This window comes from Pristiophorus japonicus, chromosome 8, assembly GCF_044704955.1.
Source record: "Pristiophorus japonicus isolate sPriJap1 chromosome 8, sPriJap1.hap1, whole genome shotgun sequence".
In the NCBI taxonomy this organism is placed as follows: Eukaryota; Metazoa; Chordata; class Chondrichthyes; family Pristiophoridae; genus Pristiophorus; species Pristiophorus japonicus.
In genome coordinates, this window is record NC_091984.1 from 241,647,499 (window position 1) to 241,666,548 (window position 19,050).

At 51.9% G+C, this 19,050-nt stretch overlaps 1 protein-coding gene across 2 annotated transcripts in view; it reads left to right on the top strand.

The window, feature by feature from the left end:
* The window catches only part of dnah10 (dynein axonemal heavy chain 10), a 397,024-nt gene that overhangs the window by 331,675 nt on the left and 46,299 nt on the right, over nucleotides 1–19,050 (top strand). For both annotated transcript variants that reach the window (XM_070888200.1, XM_070888202.1), the window contains exons 64-68: nucleotides 124–397; nucleotides 2,621–2,725; nucleotides 10,720–10,874; nucleotides 15,861–16,015; nucleotides 17,786–17,969. In XM_070888200.1, the coding sequence (XP_070744301.1) occupies nucleotides 124–397; nucleotides 2,621–2,725; nucleotides 10,720–10,874; nucleotides 15,861–16,015; nucleotides 17,786–17,969 (873 nt within the window). The remainder of the gene's footprint in view (nucleotides 1–123; nucleotides 398–2,620; nucleotides 2,726–10,719; nucleotides 10,875–15,860; nucleotides 16,016–17,785; nucleotides 17,970–19,050) is intronic.

Genomic DNA, 19,050 nt, shown 5'->3' on the forward strand with positions numbered 1-19,050 from the left:
TTTTCTGCTTTTATTTCAGATTCCAGCATCTGCAGTATTTTGCTTTTGTAACAGATCGTGTAGTATCAGTCTAGTCGGAGCCCTTCATCACTAAACCCAACGAGAACTCTTTCCTCTTGGCAGGTGTTTGAAAAACTAACACTGGCTGAAAAGACCGCAATAGATATTGACAAATTACGCGATGGATATCGACCGGCTGCCAAAAGGGGGGCGATCTTGTTTTTTGTCTTGTCGGAGATGGCACTGGTTAACAGCATGTACCAATATTCCTTGGCATCTTTCCTGGAGGTCTTTGACTTATCTCTCCGCAAATCTTTGCCTGACTCTATACTTCAAAAGCGTCTGAAGAACATCATGAGCGCATTGACCCTTAACATGTACAACTATGGCTGCACAGGTTGGTGTTGGTGTAACTGTCGCGCAATGTTTGTGCTGCTTTCCTTTCATTGAAAATGCAGTGTTTAAATGTTAACATCTCCGAACTGTATCGAACATGATCAATTAAGTGCAAAATGACGTTGGACATCTGTTGCATTAGTGCATTTAAGCAGGCTTTTAAGTTCTTTCAAGTACTCTCCTGAACCACCCTCCTTAAACTTCAGCTCATCCCAAACTCGGACCATCTCTCTCCGACTTCCACTGGCCTGCACCCTTGTCATTGCTGATCTACATTGGCCCCCAGACCCCCAAAACTCACAATTCTTATTCTTGTGTTTAAATCCTCTATGGTTGCACCCCTCCCGAGCTCTGCAATCTCCTCCAGCCCTGCAAATCCCAACTTTACATCCATACATTCCTCTGACTCCGGCCTCTTGTTGGATATGTGAATCGGGTAGGGAGGTGGAGTTGAGGTAGAGATCGGCCATGATCTTATTGAATGGCGGAGCAGGCTCGAGGGGCTGTATGGCCGACTCCTGCTCCTAACTCTTGGGTTCTTGTGCCTCCCTCCTGTGTTTACCCCACTATTGGCGGCCGAGCCTTCAGCAACCTAGGCCCAGGCTCTGCAATTTCCTGCCTAAACCTCCCCTCTTTGAAGCCTCATCTCTGTGACCAAGCTTTTTGGCGCATTCCACCAATGACCCTTTTGGCTCAGTGGCATTTGCTCTTGTGCCTCTGTGATGTATGTTGGGACGTTCTATGCCAGTGAAAGTTGTGTGACCCTGGGGGTGACTTGCTCAGAATCTGAGCCTTACCCATAGTTCGCGTATGGGCCATGCAAGAACATTAGAAATAGGAGCAGGAGTAGGCCATATGGCCCCTCGAGCCTGCTCCGCCATTCAATAAAATCATGGCTGATCACCGCCCTCAACTCCACTTTCCCGCCCGATCCCCATATCCCTCGATTCCCCTCGACTCCAAAAATCTATCGATCTCAGCCTTGAATATATTCAGAGACTCAGCCTCCACAGCCCCCTGGGGCAGAGAATTCCAAAGATTCACAACCCTCTGAGTGAAGAAATTCCTCCATGAAATTAAATTCATTTTTTTATGCTTATAAGTATTTATGGTAATCTTTTAACTGCTGTATCAGTGGCGGTTTGCTTTAATTAAATGAAGGAATCAACAAATGGCAGCTATTGGAAGTGGGTTGCTGATGTAGGCCATGATTTCAGGGTTGCTTTGTGGAGTCAGGATGGTCTGCATGTCAGACGTTTATCATTTATATGTACACACACATACATATATACAAAGGAAAAAGACTTTCATTTCTGTTGTGTCCTTTCCTTTAAACCTGCATTGCCATATGTTAGTCCTTAAATTAGTGGGTCACAGGAGGAGGCCTTGTTCCACCATTCAGTGAGATCATTTACCCATTTGCCCCATTTACCCTCCTCTGTTCTATATCCCTCGATGCCCTTACCCAACAATAATCTTTATTAAAACAAGTTCTGGTTTTGCTCGAACAGTTCTCATTTTAAGATTTGGCCCTGGTTCTGGATTCCCCCGCTGGAGGGAATAGTTTCTCTGTATCTGCCTTATCCAATCCTTTTATCATCTTAAACACCGCAATTAGATCATCCCTCAACCTTCTAAACACAAGGGAATACAAACCAAGTTTATGCAACCTGTCATTTATTCAGATAAGCCGGCAGAATGGGGAGAAACCATCTATTCGGCGGTTAATGTATATTTTTACTGTCACATAAAAAGAACTAACTGGGAAATACAGTATTGTACAAGGTAAATCTTTGTGTGGAAAATTATTGTTTTCACCTTTGGAACTTGGGTTTAAATTCAGCCACGACTGCTGGTGTGAAAGTCTCCCCTATTGTCTGACTAAACATGCTGAAGGAACTGTTTGTGTAATCTAAATATCAGACCTGAGTGTAACCCAGGAAACTGCTCATAATTCAGTTGTAATTAGCACTAAATTCTCAAGCTAACGCGGCAGGGTCCCGGAAATGTGTGAGAAAGGTGTGTGTCAGCTGGTGGGGTGCAGGCACATTTTGGATCAAAGTAAGGCAGCGTCACTCTCCATCTGATCCTGGCTTTACTTGACCCGGGAGTATTTGACGTTGTCACTCAGTAGAAAAGTGATTCCATTCTGCAGCCCCGACATCCTTCACCTGGCTGATGCCCCTTTAAACGTTTAAAATGAGCCTCTGCCTTCTCCTTCCAGGTTTGTTTGAGCGGCATAAGTTGCTTTTCTCTTTCAATATGACGATAAAGATCGAACAGGCCGAACTAAGGATTCCTCAGGAAGAACTGGAGTTTTTTTTGAAAGGTAAGTTTCCAGACAGGAATTATGTACATACCTGGGAGTCAGTTATAGGCCTTCCCACTTTAAATTACTTTTTAAATGTAAACCCATAATACAAAAAGTACAAGTGGAGTTTATCTGTTGAAATCTACAAATTAAATTTATATTCTACTGAAGTAATACTGAGGGGCAGAGAGCTTTCTCACTGGAAATCAAACATTTTACTATTTGTACAGATCTTTGAGAGTTTAAGCAATATTTTCAATCCCTAAACAAAACAGAATTATCCCTGAGTAGTTGTGACCTGATGCTGACAGTTACAGTAGGAACACGGCACTCTGAAACTGATAGGTCTCAGTTCCCACTGCCTCACACAGCGATCCATTCTCACATTGCTTAAAGTGAGTTGCCTATTTCTCCGTCTGTTGCCAGGCTGAGCCTGGTCACTGCCTGCTGCCAGGACAGTGCCCCGAATTACCCATCAGGGCAGCCCTCTCGCACACACTTCATGCAGCAGCACCTCTGCTTTGAGAATCAGAGTTTCCCTCAGTACTGCCCCTCTGACAGTGCGGCGCTCCCTCAGTACTGCCCCTTCGACAGTGCGGCGCTCCCTCAGTACTGCCCCTCCGACAGTGCAGCACTCCCTCAGTACTGCCCCTCCGACAGTGCGGCGCTCCCTCAGTACTGCCCCTCCGACAGTGCAGCACTCCCTCAGTACTGCCCCTCCGACAGTGCGGCACTCCCTCAGTACTGCCCCTCCAACAGTGCGGCACTCCCTCAGTACTGCCCCTCCGACAGTGCGGCACTCCCTCAGTACTGACCCTCCGACAGTGCGGGGCTCCCTCAGTACTGCCCCTCCGACAGTGCGGGGCTCCCTCAGTACTGCCCCTCCGACAGTGCGGGGCTCCCTCAGTACTGCCCCTCCAACAGTGCGGCGCTCGCTCAGTACTGCCCCTCCGACAGTGCGGGGCTCCCTCAGTACTGCCCCTCCGACAGTGCGGCGCTCGCTCAGTACTGCCCTGGGAGTGTCAGCCTAGATTCTGTGCTCAAATCTCTGGAGTGGGGCTCCACTGAGCCATGGCTGAAACCAAACTCCCTGTGTGTCTGATACACTGCCGTGCTGGGAGAATTTTGCAGGTTTCACACTTTAAGATTTGTCATCTGTTGATGATATTTAGATACATTTGAAATATTTACAAAAACTGTGTAATGAAACTTTAAAAAAAAATTGGGTCAATAACTGCTGTTAATGATTGCTCAATTTCCACAAAACGCTGACGTAAGTCTATTAATTGAATGGATCCATGAAGCAGAAAGTCTGCCGTTAACTAGATTCAGCTATTCTACAAATGCCGCAAAAGACTTTTGAAATCCATAAATTATTTATGCCCTCTCCTTCCAGTAATGTTTGAGCATGTGAGTGACCCCTTCTCCTCAGGCAGATTCAGAGTTCAGTATGGACTATCTGAAGTGCATTGTTTAGATTTATCTGCTCCTTGCATTTGATGCTGTTGTCAATCTAACCACACTCCTTCAGATACTGTATATCTGCAGAATATTTCCTCACGCAGCCCTGGTTCCTGCTGGTCTCCCGACTCCAATCCCTCGGGCTGTCTGATAAAGCTCTCCAGCCCGCCTTGCCAACAGTTGTGCAGATAATTGGGTCTGCGGCTAACTAATGTTGTGCTGTACAATAGAGAATCTCGACCTCTTTCTACAACTAATCCTCTAAGTGCTGCCACTAATGCACGGCTTCCCCTTCTGGTGGGTTTAGTTTTTATTTATTACATGAGCGAAGGACTCAAACTGACCTCTGGATCAGTGAAAGTTCATTCAGCTGCACGTTGCCCAGTAACGATGACGAGGTTATAATAAGCAAAAGACTGCAGATGCTGGGAATCAGAAATAAAAACAGAAAGTGCTGGAAACGCTCTGGGTCAGGCAGCATCTGTGGAGAGAAAGAGAGTTAATGTTTCAGGCCGATGACCCTTCGATAGAACAAGCAAAGCTGAATAATTTTCAGTAAAAGACGTGCTCATTCTGCTGACCTTAGTGACGACACTTGCGTACAGAGAATTATTACACAGCGGTTTGGTTTTACACTGAAGGTGCCAGCTCTTCACTTTTAATTCGGACCCATTCCAGGTGCAGAATAGAAATGTGCAAAGCTAACGTGGGCCATAATCGTAGGCAGAGCAATAAAGGGAGGGAAAACCCCAAGATTAAAGAATGATGTGTCAGCTGGGACAACTAAACCAGGGTCACAATAACTGCGAATAAAGAATATAAAGTGTGTGTATTGCAAGGTTCAGAGTGAGAAATAACCGGGGGAATTAGAAAGAATGATGTCACAGGAAGATATGAAAAAAAGAAAAGAAAGACTTGAATTTATATAGCGCCTTTCACGACCGTGGGACATCTCAAAGCGCTTTACAGCCAATAAAGTACTTTTGAAGCGTAGTCACTGTTGTAATGTGGGAAACGCAGCAGCCAATTTGCGCACAGCAAGCTCCCACACACAGCAATGTGATAATGACCAGATTTAGATGAGGAAAGACGGGAGGAGGCTCGAGTGGAGTATGAACACCAGCATGGACAGGTTGGGCTGAATGGCCTGTTTCTGTGTTGTGTATCCCATGTAATAATCTATTTTAGTGATACTGATTGAGGGATAAATATTGGCCAAGACACAAGGGATAACTCCCCTGCTCTTCTTCAAAATAGTGCCATGGGATCTTTTACCTGAGAGAGCAGACAGGGCTTCGGTTTAACATCTTAACCGAAGGACGGCACCTCCAACAGTGCGGCGCTTCCTCAGTACTGCACTGGAGTGTCAGTCTAGATTTTTGTGCTCAGGTCTCTGGATTTAATAGCACTAACAGGAATTTGACTGCTAACTGGGTAGGAGTGGAAATAAACCTGTTGGGTTATGATATGTTTAGGAGTGACAGAACAGTTCCAGGAGGAGCAGGAGAGCCAATATTGGTAAAGGTTGGAGCTGGAGAGAGGACTGATGTTACATAACATAAGAACATAAGAATTAGGAACAGGAGTAGGCCATCTAGCCCCTCGAGCCTGCCCCACCATTCAACAAGATCATGGCTGATCTGGCCGTGGACTCAGCTCCACTTACCCGCCCGCTCCCCGTAACCCTTAATTCCCTTATTGGTATAAAAATCTATCTATCTGTGATTTGAATACATTCAATGAGCTAGCCTCAACTGCTTCCTTGGGCAGAGAATTCCACAGATTCACAACCCTCTGGGAGAAGAAATTCCTTCTCAACTCGGTTTTAAATTGGCTCCCCGTATTTTGAGGCCGTGTCCCCTAGTTCTAGTCTCCCCGACCAGTGGAAACAACCTCTCTGCCCCTATCTTGTCTATCCCTTTCATTATTTTAAATGTTTCTATAAGATCACCCCTCATCCTTCTGAACTCCAACGAGTAAAGACCCAGTCTACTCAATCTGTCATCATAAGGTAAGCCCCTCATCTCCGGAATCAGCCTCGTGAATCGTCTCTGTACCCCCTCCAAAGCCAGTATATCCTTCCTTAAGTAAGGTGACCAAAACTGCACACAGTACTCCAGGTGCGGCCTCACCAATACCCTATACAGTTGCAGCAGGACCTCCCTGCTTTTGTACTCCATCCCTCTCGCAATGAAGGCCAACATTCCATTCGCCTTCCTGATTACCTGCTGCACCTGCAAACTAACTTTTTGGGTTTCATGCACAAAGACCGCCGCACTGTTGGAGGGGCAGTACTGAGGGAGCGCCGCACTGTCGGAGGGGCGGTACTGAGGGAGCGCCGCACTGTCGGAGGGGCGGTACTGAGGGAGCGCCACACTGTCGGAGGGGCAGTACTGAGGGAGTGCCGCACTGTCGGAGGGGCAGTACTGAGGGAGCGCCGCACTGTCGGAGGGGCGGTACTGAGGGAGCGCCGCACTGTCGGAGGGGCAGTACTGAGGGAGTGCCGCACTGTCGGAGGGGCAGTACTGAGGGAGTGCCACACTGTCGGAGGGGCAGTACTGAGGGAGCGCCGCACTGTCGGAGGGGCGGTACTGAGGGAGCGCCACACTGTCGGAGGGGCAGTACTGAGGGAGTGCCGCACTGTCGGAGGGGCAGTACTGAGGGAGCGCCGCAATGTTGGAGGGGCAGTATTGAGGGAGCGCCGCACTGTCGGAGGGGCAGTACTGAGGGAGTGCCGCACTGTCGGAGGGGCAGTACTGAGGGAGCGCCGCAATGTTGGAGGGGCAGTACTGAGGGAAACTCTGATTCTCAAAGCAGAGGTGCTGCTGCATGAAGTGTGTGCGAGAGGGCTGCCCTGATGGGTAATTCGGGGCACTGTCCCGGCAGCAGGCAGTGACCAGGCTCAGCCTGGCAACAGACGGAGAAATAGGCAACTCACTTTAAGCAATGTGAGAATGGACTATATTGATTCTGTCATGCACAATAAGCCCCCCCCCCCCCGAACATGGCTCAACACCCCCAATACCCCCCCCCGAACATGGCTCAGCGCCCTGCCCCGCCCCCCCCGAACATCGCTCAGTGCCCTGCCCCCTCCCCCCCCGAACATCGCTCAGTGCCCTGCCCCCTCCGAACATCGCTCAGTGCCCTGCCCCCCCCGAACATCGCTCAGTGCCCTGCCCCCCCCAAACATCGCTCAGTGCCCTGCCCCCCCCCCGAACATCGCTCAGTGCCCTGCCCCCCCCCCGAACATCGCTCAGTGCCCTGCCCCCCCCGAACATCGCTCAGTGCCCCCCCCCGAACATCACTCAGTGCCCCCCCCCGAACATTGCTCAGTGCCCTGCCCCCCCCCGAACATCGCTCAGTGCCCCCCCCCGAACATTGCTCAGTGCCCTGCCCCCCCGAACATTGCTCAGTGCCCCCCCCCGAACATTGCTCAGTGCCCTGCCCCCCCCGAACATCGCTCAGTGCCCTGCCCCCCCCGAACATCACTCAGTGCCCTGCCCCCCCCGAACATCGCTCAGTGCCCTGCCCCCCCCGAACATCGCTCAGTGCCCTGCCCCCACCGAACATCACTCAGTGCCCTGCCCCCCCCGAACATCGCTCAGTGCCCTGCCCCCCCCGAACATCGCTCAGTGCCCTGCCCCCCCCGAACATCGCTCAGTGCCCTGCCCCCCCCGAACATCGCTCAGTGCCCTGCCCCCCCCGAACATCACTCAGTGCCCCCCCCCCGAACATCACTCAGTGCCCCCCCCCCCGAACATCGCTCAGTGCCCTGCTCCTCCGAACATCACTCAGTGCCCCCCCCCCGAACATCGCTCAGTGCCCTGCCCCCTCCGAACATCACTCAGTGCCCCCCCCCGAACATCACTCAGTGCCCTGCCCCCTCCGAACATCGCTCAGTGCCCTGCCCCCCCCCGAACATCGCTCAGTGCCCTGCCCCCTCCGAACATCGCTCAGTGCCCTGCCCCCTCCGAACATCGCTCAGTGCCCCCCCCGAACATCGCTCAGTGCCCTGCCCCCCCCGAACATCGCTCAGTGCCCTGCCCCCCCCGAACATCGCTCAGTGCCCTGCCCCCCCCCGAACATCGCTCAGTGCCCCCCCCCGAACATCGCTCAGTGCCCTGCCCCCCCCGAACATCGCTCAGTGCCCTGCCCCCCCCGAACATCGCTCAGTGCCCTGCCCCCCCCGAACATCGCTCAGTGCCCTGCCCCCCCCGAACATCGCTCAGTGCCCTGCCCCCCCCGAACATCACTCAGTGCCCCCCCCCGAACATCGCTCAGTGCCCTGCCCCCCCCGAACATCGCTCAGTGCCCTGCCCCCCCCGAACATCGCTCAGTGCCCTGCCCCCCCCCCGAACATCGCTCAGTGCCCTGCCCCCCCGAACATCGCTCAGTGCCCTGCCCCCTCCCCCCCCGAACATCGCTCAGTGCCCTGCCCCCCCGAACATCGCTCAGTGCCCTGCCCCCCTCCGAACATCGCTCAGTGCCCCCCCCCCGAACATCGCTCAGTGCCCTGCCCCCCCCGAACATCGCTCAGTGCCCTGCCCCCCCCCGAACATCACTCAGTGCCCCCCCCCCGAACATTGCTCAGTGCCCTGCCCCCCCCGAACATCACTCAGTGCCCTGCCCCCCCCGAACATCGCTCAGTGCCCTGCCCCCCCCGAACATCACTCAGTGCCCCCCCCCGAACATTGCTCAGTGCCCTGCCCCCCCCGAACATCGCTCAGTGCCCTGCCCCCCCCGAACATCGCTCAGTGCCCTGCCCCCCCCCGAACATCACTCAGTGCCCTGCCCCTCCCCCCGAACATCACTCAGTGACCCCCCCCCGAACATCACTCAGTGCCCTGCCCCGCCCCCCCGAACATCGCTCAGTGCCCTGCCCCCCCCGAACATCACTCAGTGCCCCCCCCCCCGAACATCACTCAGTGCCCTGCCCCCCCCCCTGAACATCACTCAGTGCCCTGCCCCCCCCGAACATCACTCAGTGCCCCCCCCCCCCCCGAACATCACTCAGTGCCCTGTAGATACCCTCACTCCCTTTAGCACTCTAAGGGCCGTGTAGCGCTTAATTTAGCTCCACATCCCTCCTGGAGCTAAAGCGGGCGTTACCGGCAGAATCAAATCTTTATCGCCCCAAACAGAGAGCTACGCAATTTCTAGCCCTTTGTGTTTACACAACTGAAGGATATTGGGGAGGAGCTAAATCCTCGATTGGTTAAAAGCAAGATGAAACATATTATAATAAATAAAAGGTAAATCTGAGCGCATTGAGCTCGATTAGAGGAGGTCGAAGTGCTGGGAGCTGACAGGATGTATCCAAGGATCCTGGGAGAAATGGGGGAAGGAATAGCATAAGCCCTAAAGATTCTGGGGTTAATTATAACTCGGGGTGTGTGGGGTGGGACTTTGCCTGTAAAGTCAGCCCTCTCCTGCCTGTTTTGAGGTAAGTCGCGATGGCTGGGGGGGCGGGGGGGGGAAAGGAGGGGGAGAGAACATGTCGCGAGCACAGCATGCAGCCCCCCCCCTCTCCCGCCATTTTAATGGCTCACCCGCCCCCATTGCACTGGCCGGGCTGGGTTAAAATCGGCCCTATTTCGGGGTTCTATTGAGAGTGGGTGTGAGCCAGAGGACCAGACAGTGGCCAATGTAATACCCAGCTTCAAACAGGGGACAGAGCTAACCCTGGTAATCTCAGGACAGTTACAAACATCTGCGGCAGGGAAATCTTTTAGAATCTTAAATTAAAGATGAAATTGCGAAATACTGGATCATCAGAAACAGCCAACATGGATTTCAGAAAATAAGTTTGTGTTGGACATACTTGATGGAGTTCTTTGAGGAGGTGACGGATATGGGGAATGGGGAAATGCAATGGATGTAGTGTACATGGACGTTGAGAAAGCCTTTGACAAGGAGCCAGATAGGAGAAGATTAATGGGTGTGGAGCTAGGAAGACCATCGCGAATCCAATTACAAAACTGATTAGAAGTGGGGAAACAGAGGGTAGGAGTTGAAGGCAGTTTCTCAGAGTGGCTGGAAGTGGGTAGAGGGATTTGGATTACCAGACTAACTGGCCATTAATCTCAACACTGTTTGTAGGATCTTGCTGTATGCAGTGTGGCCTGCTGCGTTTGCCTACACAATACCAGTAACTGCACTTCAAACACAATTCATTGACTGTAAAGGATGTGAAGGCATTATAGAAATGCAACTAATGTCTTTCAAGACGCAATCTGTTGATTTATGGTTTAATTTCACATTTTAATGGTGTAACTTGCTGAAGCGAATTGGCATTGGATAATCACCGGGGAGTGCTTAGCTTTTACAAAGTGATGTACGTTTCTTCACAATATTGGCAGCCGTCCCTTGCTGCATTCCAGCTACCATCAGCCTTCTGCTGCCGCTGGCAAACCTGCCGTGGTTTAATGGATGAAATTGTCCCGGTTGCCCCTCGTACATTAGGCAGAAGCAGTAATATTTCATTACTGCTGTCACGTAATAGAGTGGTGCATGACATCAGCCTATACTTAGTGCTCCTGCACCTTTCACAGGAAACATTTCTCTGGAGAAAAGCAAGCGTGCAAAGCCGTGCCCCTGGCTCCCGGATCAAGGCTGGGAGGACATCATCCGTCTCGCAGAGGCTTTCCCAGAGCTCTTTGCAACACTTCCAGATGATTTGCAGATGCATCGGGCAGATTGGCAACATGTGAGTATAAACTTGCAGCAATAAATCCCATTTCACGAACTCAGTGACTGAGAGAACCGAAGGAAGAGTGAAATTAGGTTATCATGGGTCGTGGGTCAAAGGCGAGCAACTGGAGTTGAGCTGCAAGTCAGCCATGATCTAATTGAATGGTGGGACTAGCTCGAGGGGCTGTATGGGCTCCTTCTGCTCCTATGTGATGGGAAACAACTGATCCAAATACCAGCAACAGCTGCATGCTTTAATTGATGGACGCAGTTATTTGTACTGTGAAAATGGCCGCATTGTCTCTGATTGGCTCTCCATTGTCACATGACCTGATTGCTGATTGGTTCCCTTGGAGGATAAGTCACACCCAGAAGTTTCTCTGGAGTGTGTAACTGGAACCAAGTCCTGACTGACTTTGCAAAGTGTAATTCTGACTTAAGCCAGAAAGGATGGATCTCCACCAACCCAGCAAAAGCCTCCCTCCCCAGGCGAAGTCTCTTACCCCAGATGGGTAGATGGGGCATTGTGTATGGATCACAGATTGTTAACAGGTTTATTGGGTATGAAGTGAATAATGACAGTATCGTGACTGCCGGATTTCATCCACTCCAACAATGCCCCTTGTAACACATCTTTCTGAGAAATCGGGTGTGGGTGTAAAGGGGGTTGGAAGAATGTGATTCGTCTTCCTTGAGTTCCCTCTCCCTCCCCCCCTTTCCCTTTCCCCCAACCCCCATCTTTCTCTCTCCCAAACCCCCCCCCCGTATTTCTCTCCCTCCCCACCGGCTCTCTCCCCGCCGCCCTATGCCCCCTGGTTGTTGACCCCTCTGTTAAGGGGAACAGGTCCTTCCTATCCACTCTATCCAGGCCGCTCATAATTTTGTACACCTCAATATGATCTCCCCTCAGCCTCCTCTGTTCCAAAGAAAACAATCCCAGCCTTTACAAACTTTCCTTACGGCTAAAGTTTTCCCGTCCTAGCAGCATCCTCGTAAATCTCCTCTGTACCCTCTCTCATGCAATTACATCTTTCCTGTAATGTGGTGACCAGAACTGCACGCAGTACTCTAGCTGTGGCCTAACTATTGTTTTATACAGTTCAAGCATAATCCCCCTGCTCTTGTATTCTATGCCTCAGCTCACAAAGGCAAGTATTCCGTATGCTTTCTTAACCACCTTATCTACCTGGTCTGCTACCTTCAGGGATCTGTGGACATGCACTCCAAGGTCTCTCTGTGCCTCCACACGTCTCAGTATCCTACCATTTATTGTGTATTCCCTTGCCCTGTGAGTCTTTGTGCATTGGTTGGTCTCTGGCAGCATGTTATCGCCGTGTTGGTGCAATGAGTAGGTCTCTAGCAGCATGTTATCGCTGTGTTGGTGCAATGAGTAGGTCTCTAGCAGCATGTTATCACTGGTGCTCCAACAAGCTGCATCACTGGGTATTTCACACATGATTTGGACAAGGCCCTTTCCCACCCAAATCGAACGAAGGTTAGAGTAGTCACCTTAGAATCATGGAACAGCACAGAAGGAGGCCACTTGGCCAATCGTGCCTGTGCTGGCTCAGTGAGAGAGCGATCCAATCAGTCCCACTCCCCGCCCTTTCCCCACAGCCCTGTAAATTTCTCCTTTACCAGTATTTATCCAATTCCCTTTTGAAAGTCAGTGTTGAATCTGCTCCCACCGCCCTTTCAGGCAGTACATTCCCGATCTTCTTCCACCCTCTTAAAGGAAACATTCTTCTGCCCGCTGACAGTTGTTTATATGCTAATTTTTATGCTAATTTTTGTAAACGTTGCTGATCAATTGTACATATGCTGTGACATTGTTAATCTCCAGCTGCTCACAATTACCGATTTTACGCAGCATTCCAACTATCGATCATAGTGTAGAATCGCAAGGCATCGTTGCTGGATTAGACCCCGGAGATCAAATTAGCACATGATCCCTTTAAGAACCTGTGTGGTGGTACTTTTCAAATTCAATCTGTGATCTTTATATTTCAGTTTCAACAGGGAATAAGAGACACTCAGAATCTTATCTGCTTGTGGTCGTGCATGGGGGTACCAGTGCGTGGGGGTACCGGTGCATGGGGGCACCGGTGCGTGGGGGGTACCGGTGCGTGGGGGTACCGGTGCGTGGGGGGTACCGGTGCGTGGGGGTACCGGTGCGTGGGAGGCACCGGTGCGTGGGGGTACCGGTGCGTGGGGGGCACCGGTGCGTGGGGGCACCGGTGCGTGGGGGGCACCGATGCGTGGGGGGCACCGGTGCGTGGGGGCACCGGTGCGTGGGGGCACCGGTGCGTGGGGGGCACCCGTGCGTGGGGGTACCGGTGCGTGGGGGTACCGGTGCGTGGGGGGCACCGGTGCGTGGGGGCACCGGTGCGTGGGGGGCACCGATGCGTGGGGGGCACCGGTGCGTGGGGGGCACCAGTGCGTGGGGGCACCGGTGCGTGGGGGCACCGGTGCGTGGGGGCACCGGTGCGTGGGGGCACCGGTGCGTGGGGGGCACCGGTGCGTGGGGGGCACCCGTGCGTGGGGGTACCGGTGCGTGGGGGTACCGGTGCGTGGGGGGCACCGGTGCGTGGGGGGCACCCGTGCATGGGGGTACCGGTGCGTGGGGGGCACCGGTGCGTGGGGGCACCGGTGCGTGGGGGCACCGGTGCGTGGGGGGCACCCGTGCATGGGGGCACCGGTGCGTGGGGGCACCGGTGCATGGGGGTACCGGTGCGTGGGGGGCACCGGTGCATGGGGGGCACCGGTGCGTGGGGGGCACCGGTGCGTGGGGGTACCGGTGCGTGGGGGTACCGGTGCGTGGGGGGCACCGGTGCGTGGGGGGCACCGGTGCGTGGGGCCACCAGTGCGTGGTGCCGTGCAGCTCTGGGACACGGCTTTATTTCCCTCCCAATCTCACCCTTGAGACTGAGAAAAAGCTGAGTCCTGCTCACTGGATGATACTGCAATGTCTTTAGGACGGATAAAGAGTGACATGTTTCCTCTCGATCGAGAGTCCCAAGCAGCATATTTCAAGGAATGTTAAACAGGAACAGCACAGTAACGAATGATGCTGGATTTGTGCACATTCCTTTCAGCATTTAAAATGACAGATGCTGGTGAATCTGAGTTGAGTTGATGTGACTTTGTCACCATCCTCCGCCTGCTCCACGACAACATGCAGGCCGTGATCCTTACCAACGGATCCATCACAGACCCAATCCACGTCCAGACCGGGGTCAAGCAGGGCTGTGTCATCGCCCCAACCCTCTTCTCAATCTTCCTCGCTGCCATGCTCCACCTCAGTCAACAAGCTCCCCACTGGAGAACCAGTGGGAACCTGTTCAACCTGCACCATCTCCAGGCCAGGTCCAAGACCACCCCAACCTCTGTCGTCGAGCTACAGTACGTGGACAACGCCTGCGTCTGCGCACATTCAGAGGCTGAACTCCAGGACATAGTCGACGTATTTACTGAGGCATATGAAAGCATGGGCCTTACGTTAAACATCCGTACAACAAAGGTCCTCCCCCAGCCTGTCTTCACCACACAGCACTGCCCCCCAGTCATCAAGATCCACGGCGCGGCCCTGGACAACGTGGACCACTTCCCATATCTCGGGAGCCTCTTATCAACAAGAGCAGACATTGACGACGAGATCCAACACCGCCTCCAGTGCGCCACCTGAGGAAAAGAGTGTTTGAAGACCAGGCCCTCAAATCTACCACCAAGCTCATGGTCTACAGGGCTGTAGTGATACCCACCCTCCTGTATGGCTCAGAGACATGGACCATGTACAGTAGACAAGTCGCTGGAGAAATACCACCAATGATGTCTCTGCAAGATCCTGCAAATCCCCTGGGAGGACAGACGCACTAACAATTAGCGTCCTCGACCAGGCCAACATCCCCAGCATTGAAGCACTGACCACACTCGATCAGCTCCGCTGGGCAGGCCACATTGTTCGCATGCCAGACACGAGACTCCCAAAGCAAGCGCTCTACTCGGAACTCCTTCACAGCAAATGAGCCAAAGGTGGGCAGAGGAAACGTTACAGGGACACCCTCAAAAGTCTCCCTGATAAAGTGCAACATCCCCACTGACACCTGGGAGTCCCTGGCCAAAGATCGCCCTAAGTGGAGGAAGTGCATCCGGGAGGGCGCTGAGCACCTTGAGTCTCATTGCCGAGAGCATGCAGAAAGCAAGCGCAGGCAGCGGAAAGCGTGCGGCAAACCAGTCCCACCCTCCCCTTCCCTCAACCACTGTCTGTCCCATCTGTGACAGGGACTGTGGTTCTCGTGTTGGACTGTTCAGCCACCGAAGGACACATTTTTAGAGTGGGAGCAAGTCTTCCTCGACTCCGAGGGAGTGCCGATGATGATGATATAGTTTGAGTTGTGGCCAGCTGATGGCAGCAATTGGCTGAGACGGCTGCAGACTCTGAGTGAAGGTTATAGGAATACTGAGAACGTGCTACACAGAGGTAAATGTAAGAGCACATTTACAATAACTGGAAAATTGGTCTTATTATTTATACACATTTTTTGTCCTCTCAGCTTATTGTATTTTTCCAATTCAACAACACTTTCCATGTATGTATTATTTCAGGTCGGTTAATATTTCTGAGCTCTCCAAGAGGGAGGGGGGAAATGGAAGGAATTTAGAAGGGAGGGGCCCAAGGGTTTAAGTCCATGGAAGTGGCCATTGTACCAGGAGAGTGGTGGGTGACCAGTCCACTTGAGAAGTGGGTGAACACAGTCACTCAGTGCGAGGGGAATCGGGAGCACCAACATTCACCATCGGGGAACATTGGACTGCGTCACTGCACTGCGCTAATCAATTCAACAATGCTAGCAATGTCATAAATATATTAATGCTATTTCTGCGAATGCTAAAGTGGTTTATTTCCCTATCGAATCCAAGAAAAGTGTTGAGTTGTAACCCTGGACACCGGCACACACCTGCCATGGTGGGTGGGCTGTGTGGCCTGTGCTTTCTCTCCCAGTGGTACGACCTGGATGCACCAGAACAAGTCGACTTCCCCCTCCATTACAAGGACAGTTTGGACCGTTTCCAGAAGCTGCTCCTGCTGCGCTGTTTCCGGGTGGACCGTGTGTACCGAGCAGTCATGGACTACATCACCATGGCGATGGGAGAGAAGTAAGTGATTGCATTACCGTATTGGCAAGGTGAGGAATCACCCGCTGCACCAGCATGGCCATAAACGGGGATCGGGTTTCTGCCTCCATCGCTACATATTTATTCTGTTAGCACTCTGACTACTGAACATCTTTGCAGCTTCACAAATAAATACATGCTTTTCGAACACGCAATTCTTTCTCAGACTCTTGTACAGGGGAAAGTACAATTACAGAAATGTGAGGAGCCATTTCTTAATTCACAGGATTTTGTTTTAAAGTGATTGGATGTGGCTTCTATATTACCGCAGTGTGTCAACTTCAGATATTTATGTAGAATAAACAGCTCGAAGCTGGATCTTACTGGTCTGAGTGACTTGATTAGGAAAACGGAGCCGGATTCAGTCTTTTACAATCAGTCATCAATGACCCTTTTTTGGAACTGCCGATTACTTTTCCAGTTAAGAGTACATGTGTAAGCTGGCAAGGCAGAATTTTATTTTGAGGTGGGTGTGTGTGGAAGGCTGTTATTGTGCTGCAGTGCAGTGTTGGTTCAGCAATATCTGGTGGCAGCTTGTAATCCGAGTCCCTGACACAATTAGAAACACAATTAGAAGCCACTCTCACTAATCGAGGGAGGAGAATGGCAGCTATGTCCCTCGAGCATGAAAGGCTTTCTCTGGAAAAGGCCCTCCTGTATTTAACTCATGAAGTAGCTGTAATCCAAGTTTGGTTTTATGGACCTTCGTTGTGCTGGTAATAATCCGTCCAATAAAGTGCCGGTCACAGTGTATTGAAAAGTTAATTGCCCTGGACAGCATGGACCACTTCCCATATCTCGGGAGCCTCTTATCAACAAGAGCAGACATTGACGACGAGATCCAACACCGCCTCCAGTGCGCCAGTGCAGCCTTCGGCTGCCTGAGGAAAAGAGTGTTTGAAGACCAGGCCCTCAAATCTACCACCAAGCTCATGGTCTACAGGGCTGTAGTAATACCCGCCCTCCTGTATGGGTCAGAAACATGGACCATGTACAGTAGACACCTCAAGGTGGTATTTCTCCAGCAACAACGATGTCTCCGCAAGATCCTGCAAATCCCCTGGGAGGACAGACGTACAAACGTTAGCGTCCTCGACCAGGCCAACATCCCGAGCACTGACCACACTTGATCAGCTCCGCTGGGTAGGCCATGTAGTTCGCATGCCAGACACGAGACTCCCAAAGCAAGCGCTGTACTCTGAACTCGTCCACGGCAAACGAGCCAAAGGCGGGCAGAGGAAATGTTACAAGGACACCCTCAAAGCTTCCCTGAGAGAGTGCGACATCCCTACTGACACCTGGGAGTCCCTGGCCAAAGACCGCCCTAAGTGGAGCAAGTGCATCCGGGAGGGCGCTGAGCACCTCGAGTATCGTCACCAAGAGCATGTAGAAACCAAGCACAGGCAGCGAAAGGAGCGTGCGGCAAACCAGTCCCACCCTCCCCTTCCCTCAACGACTATCTGCTCCACCTGTGACAGGGACTGTGGCTCTCGTATTGGACTGTACAGCCACCTAAGGACTCATTCTAAGAGTGGAAGCAAGTCTTCCTCGATTCCGAGGGACTGCCTATGATGATGTCTTGTGAGGTGTGCAGTTCTCTTATACCTGTCCCTCGCTCACACAACTGCTCAATGCCAATAGATTTAGATAAACATTGTTCAGTGTTATTAACTGAAAACGGTTTGAATACTTAATTATCCAGTTTGATAACCAATGCCTGTTTGCTGATTTAATCCATTTCAATTTCCCCAGGTTTGTCCAACCACCCGTCATTAGTTTTGAAGCCATCTTTGAACAAAGCACAGCACATTCTCCCATTGTCTTCATCCTGAGCCCGGGCTCCGATCCAGCCTCCGACCTCTCCAAGCTGGCTGAGAGGTCGGGCTTTGGAACAAGTAGACTGAAGTTCCTTGCTATGGGACAAGGTCAAGAAAAGGTACAGAAACCTCGTCTATTTCAGTGTATGATGGAGAAAAGTCGCTGAACTCTAACCAGCTGATTGTTCTCACTGTGTAACATTCGTGTTTCAAACCATTCAGACTGTCGAATTACTCTGAGGTGCCCCATCAAATCGTTCTCTCAGCTGCGCCAGTGCAGCTGGAAGAACATTGTATGTCCATACAGCCCTCCCGCGTCCAGTACTAGCACTGTGGCTTCGCCTACACACCACAGCCTGCGTGGCCATTCCAGGCACCCTGAGATCGGGAACAAGTGGCACACAGGGTGAGGAGGGGGACACACACGTTTATTGTGGGACTGACTGTGTTCCCTTCTGGGCACCACACCTTGAAACAATATATCAGCCTTGGAGGGAGTGTACCAGAATGGTAGCTGGGATCCAAGGGATAAATGACGAGTTGGGAATCCATAAACTAGGGTTATTGTCACTGGAATTTAGACGGTTGAGTGGTGATTCGATGGAAATTTACCAGATATTAAGGGGAACTGATGGGGCAGATAGAGAGAACCTATTCCCGCTGGTTGGGGAGTCTAGAACTGGGGGACACAGTCTGAAAAGTAGAGCCAGGCCTTTCAGGAGTGAAGTTAGAAAACACTTCGACACACACAGGGTGGTAGAGGTTTGGAACTCTCTTCCACAAACGGCAATTGATGCTGGGTCAATTGTTAATTTTAAATCTGAGGTTGATAGATTTCTGTTAACCAGAGGAATTAAGGGGTACGGAGCAGGGAAGGTTGAGAGGAGATTTGATCGAGGTGTTCAAAATCATGAGGCTTCTGGACAGAGTAGAGAGAGAGAAACTGTTCCCATTGGTGGAAGGGTCGGGAACCAGAGGACACAGATTTAAGGCGATTGGCAGAAGGACCAAAGGCGACACGAGGTTTTTACGCAGCGAGTGGTTAGGATCTGGGGGGATGTGCTGCCTGAGAGGGTGGGGGAGGATCTGGGATGTGCTGCCTGAAAGGGTGGGGGAGGATCTGGGATGTGCTGCCTGAGAGGGTGGGGGAGGATCTGGGATGTGCTGCCTGAGAGGGTGGCGGAGGATCTGGGATGTGCT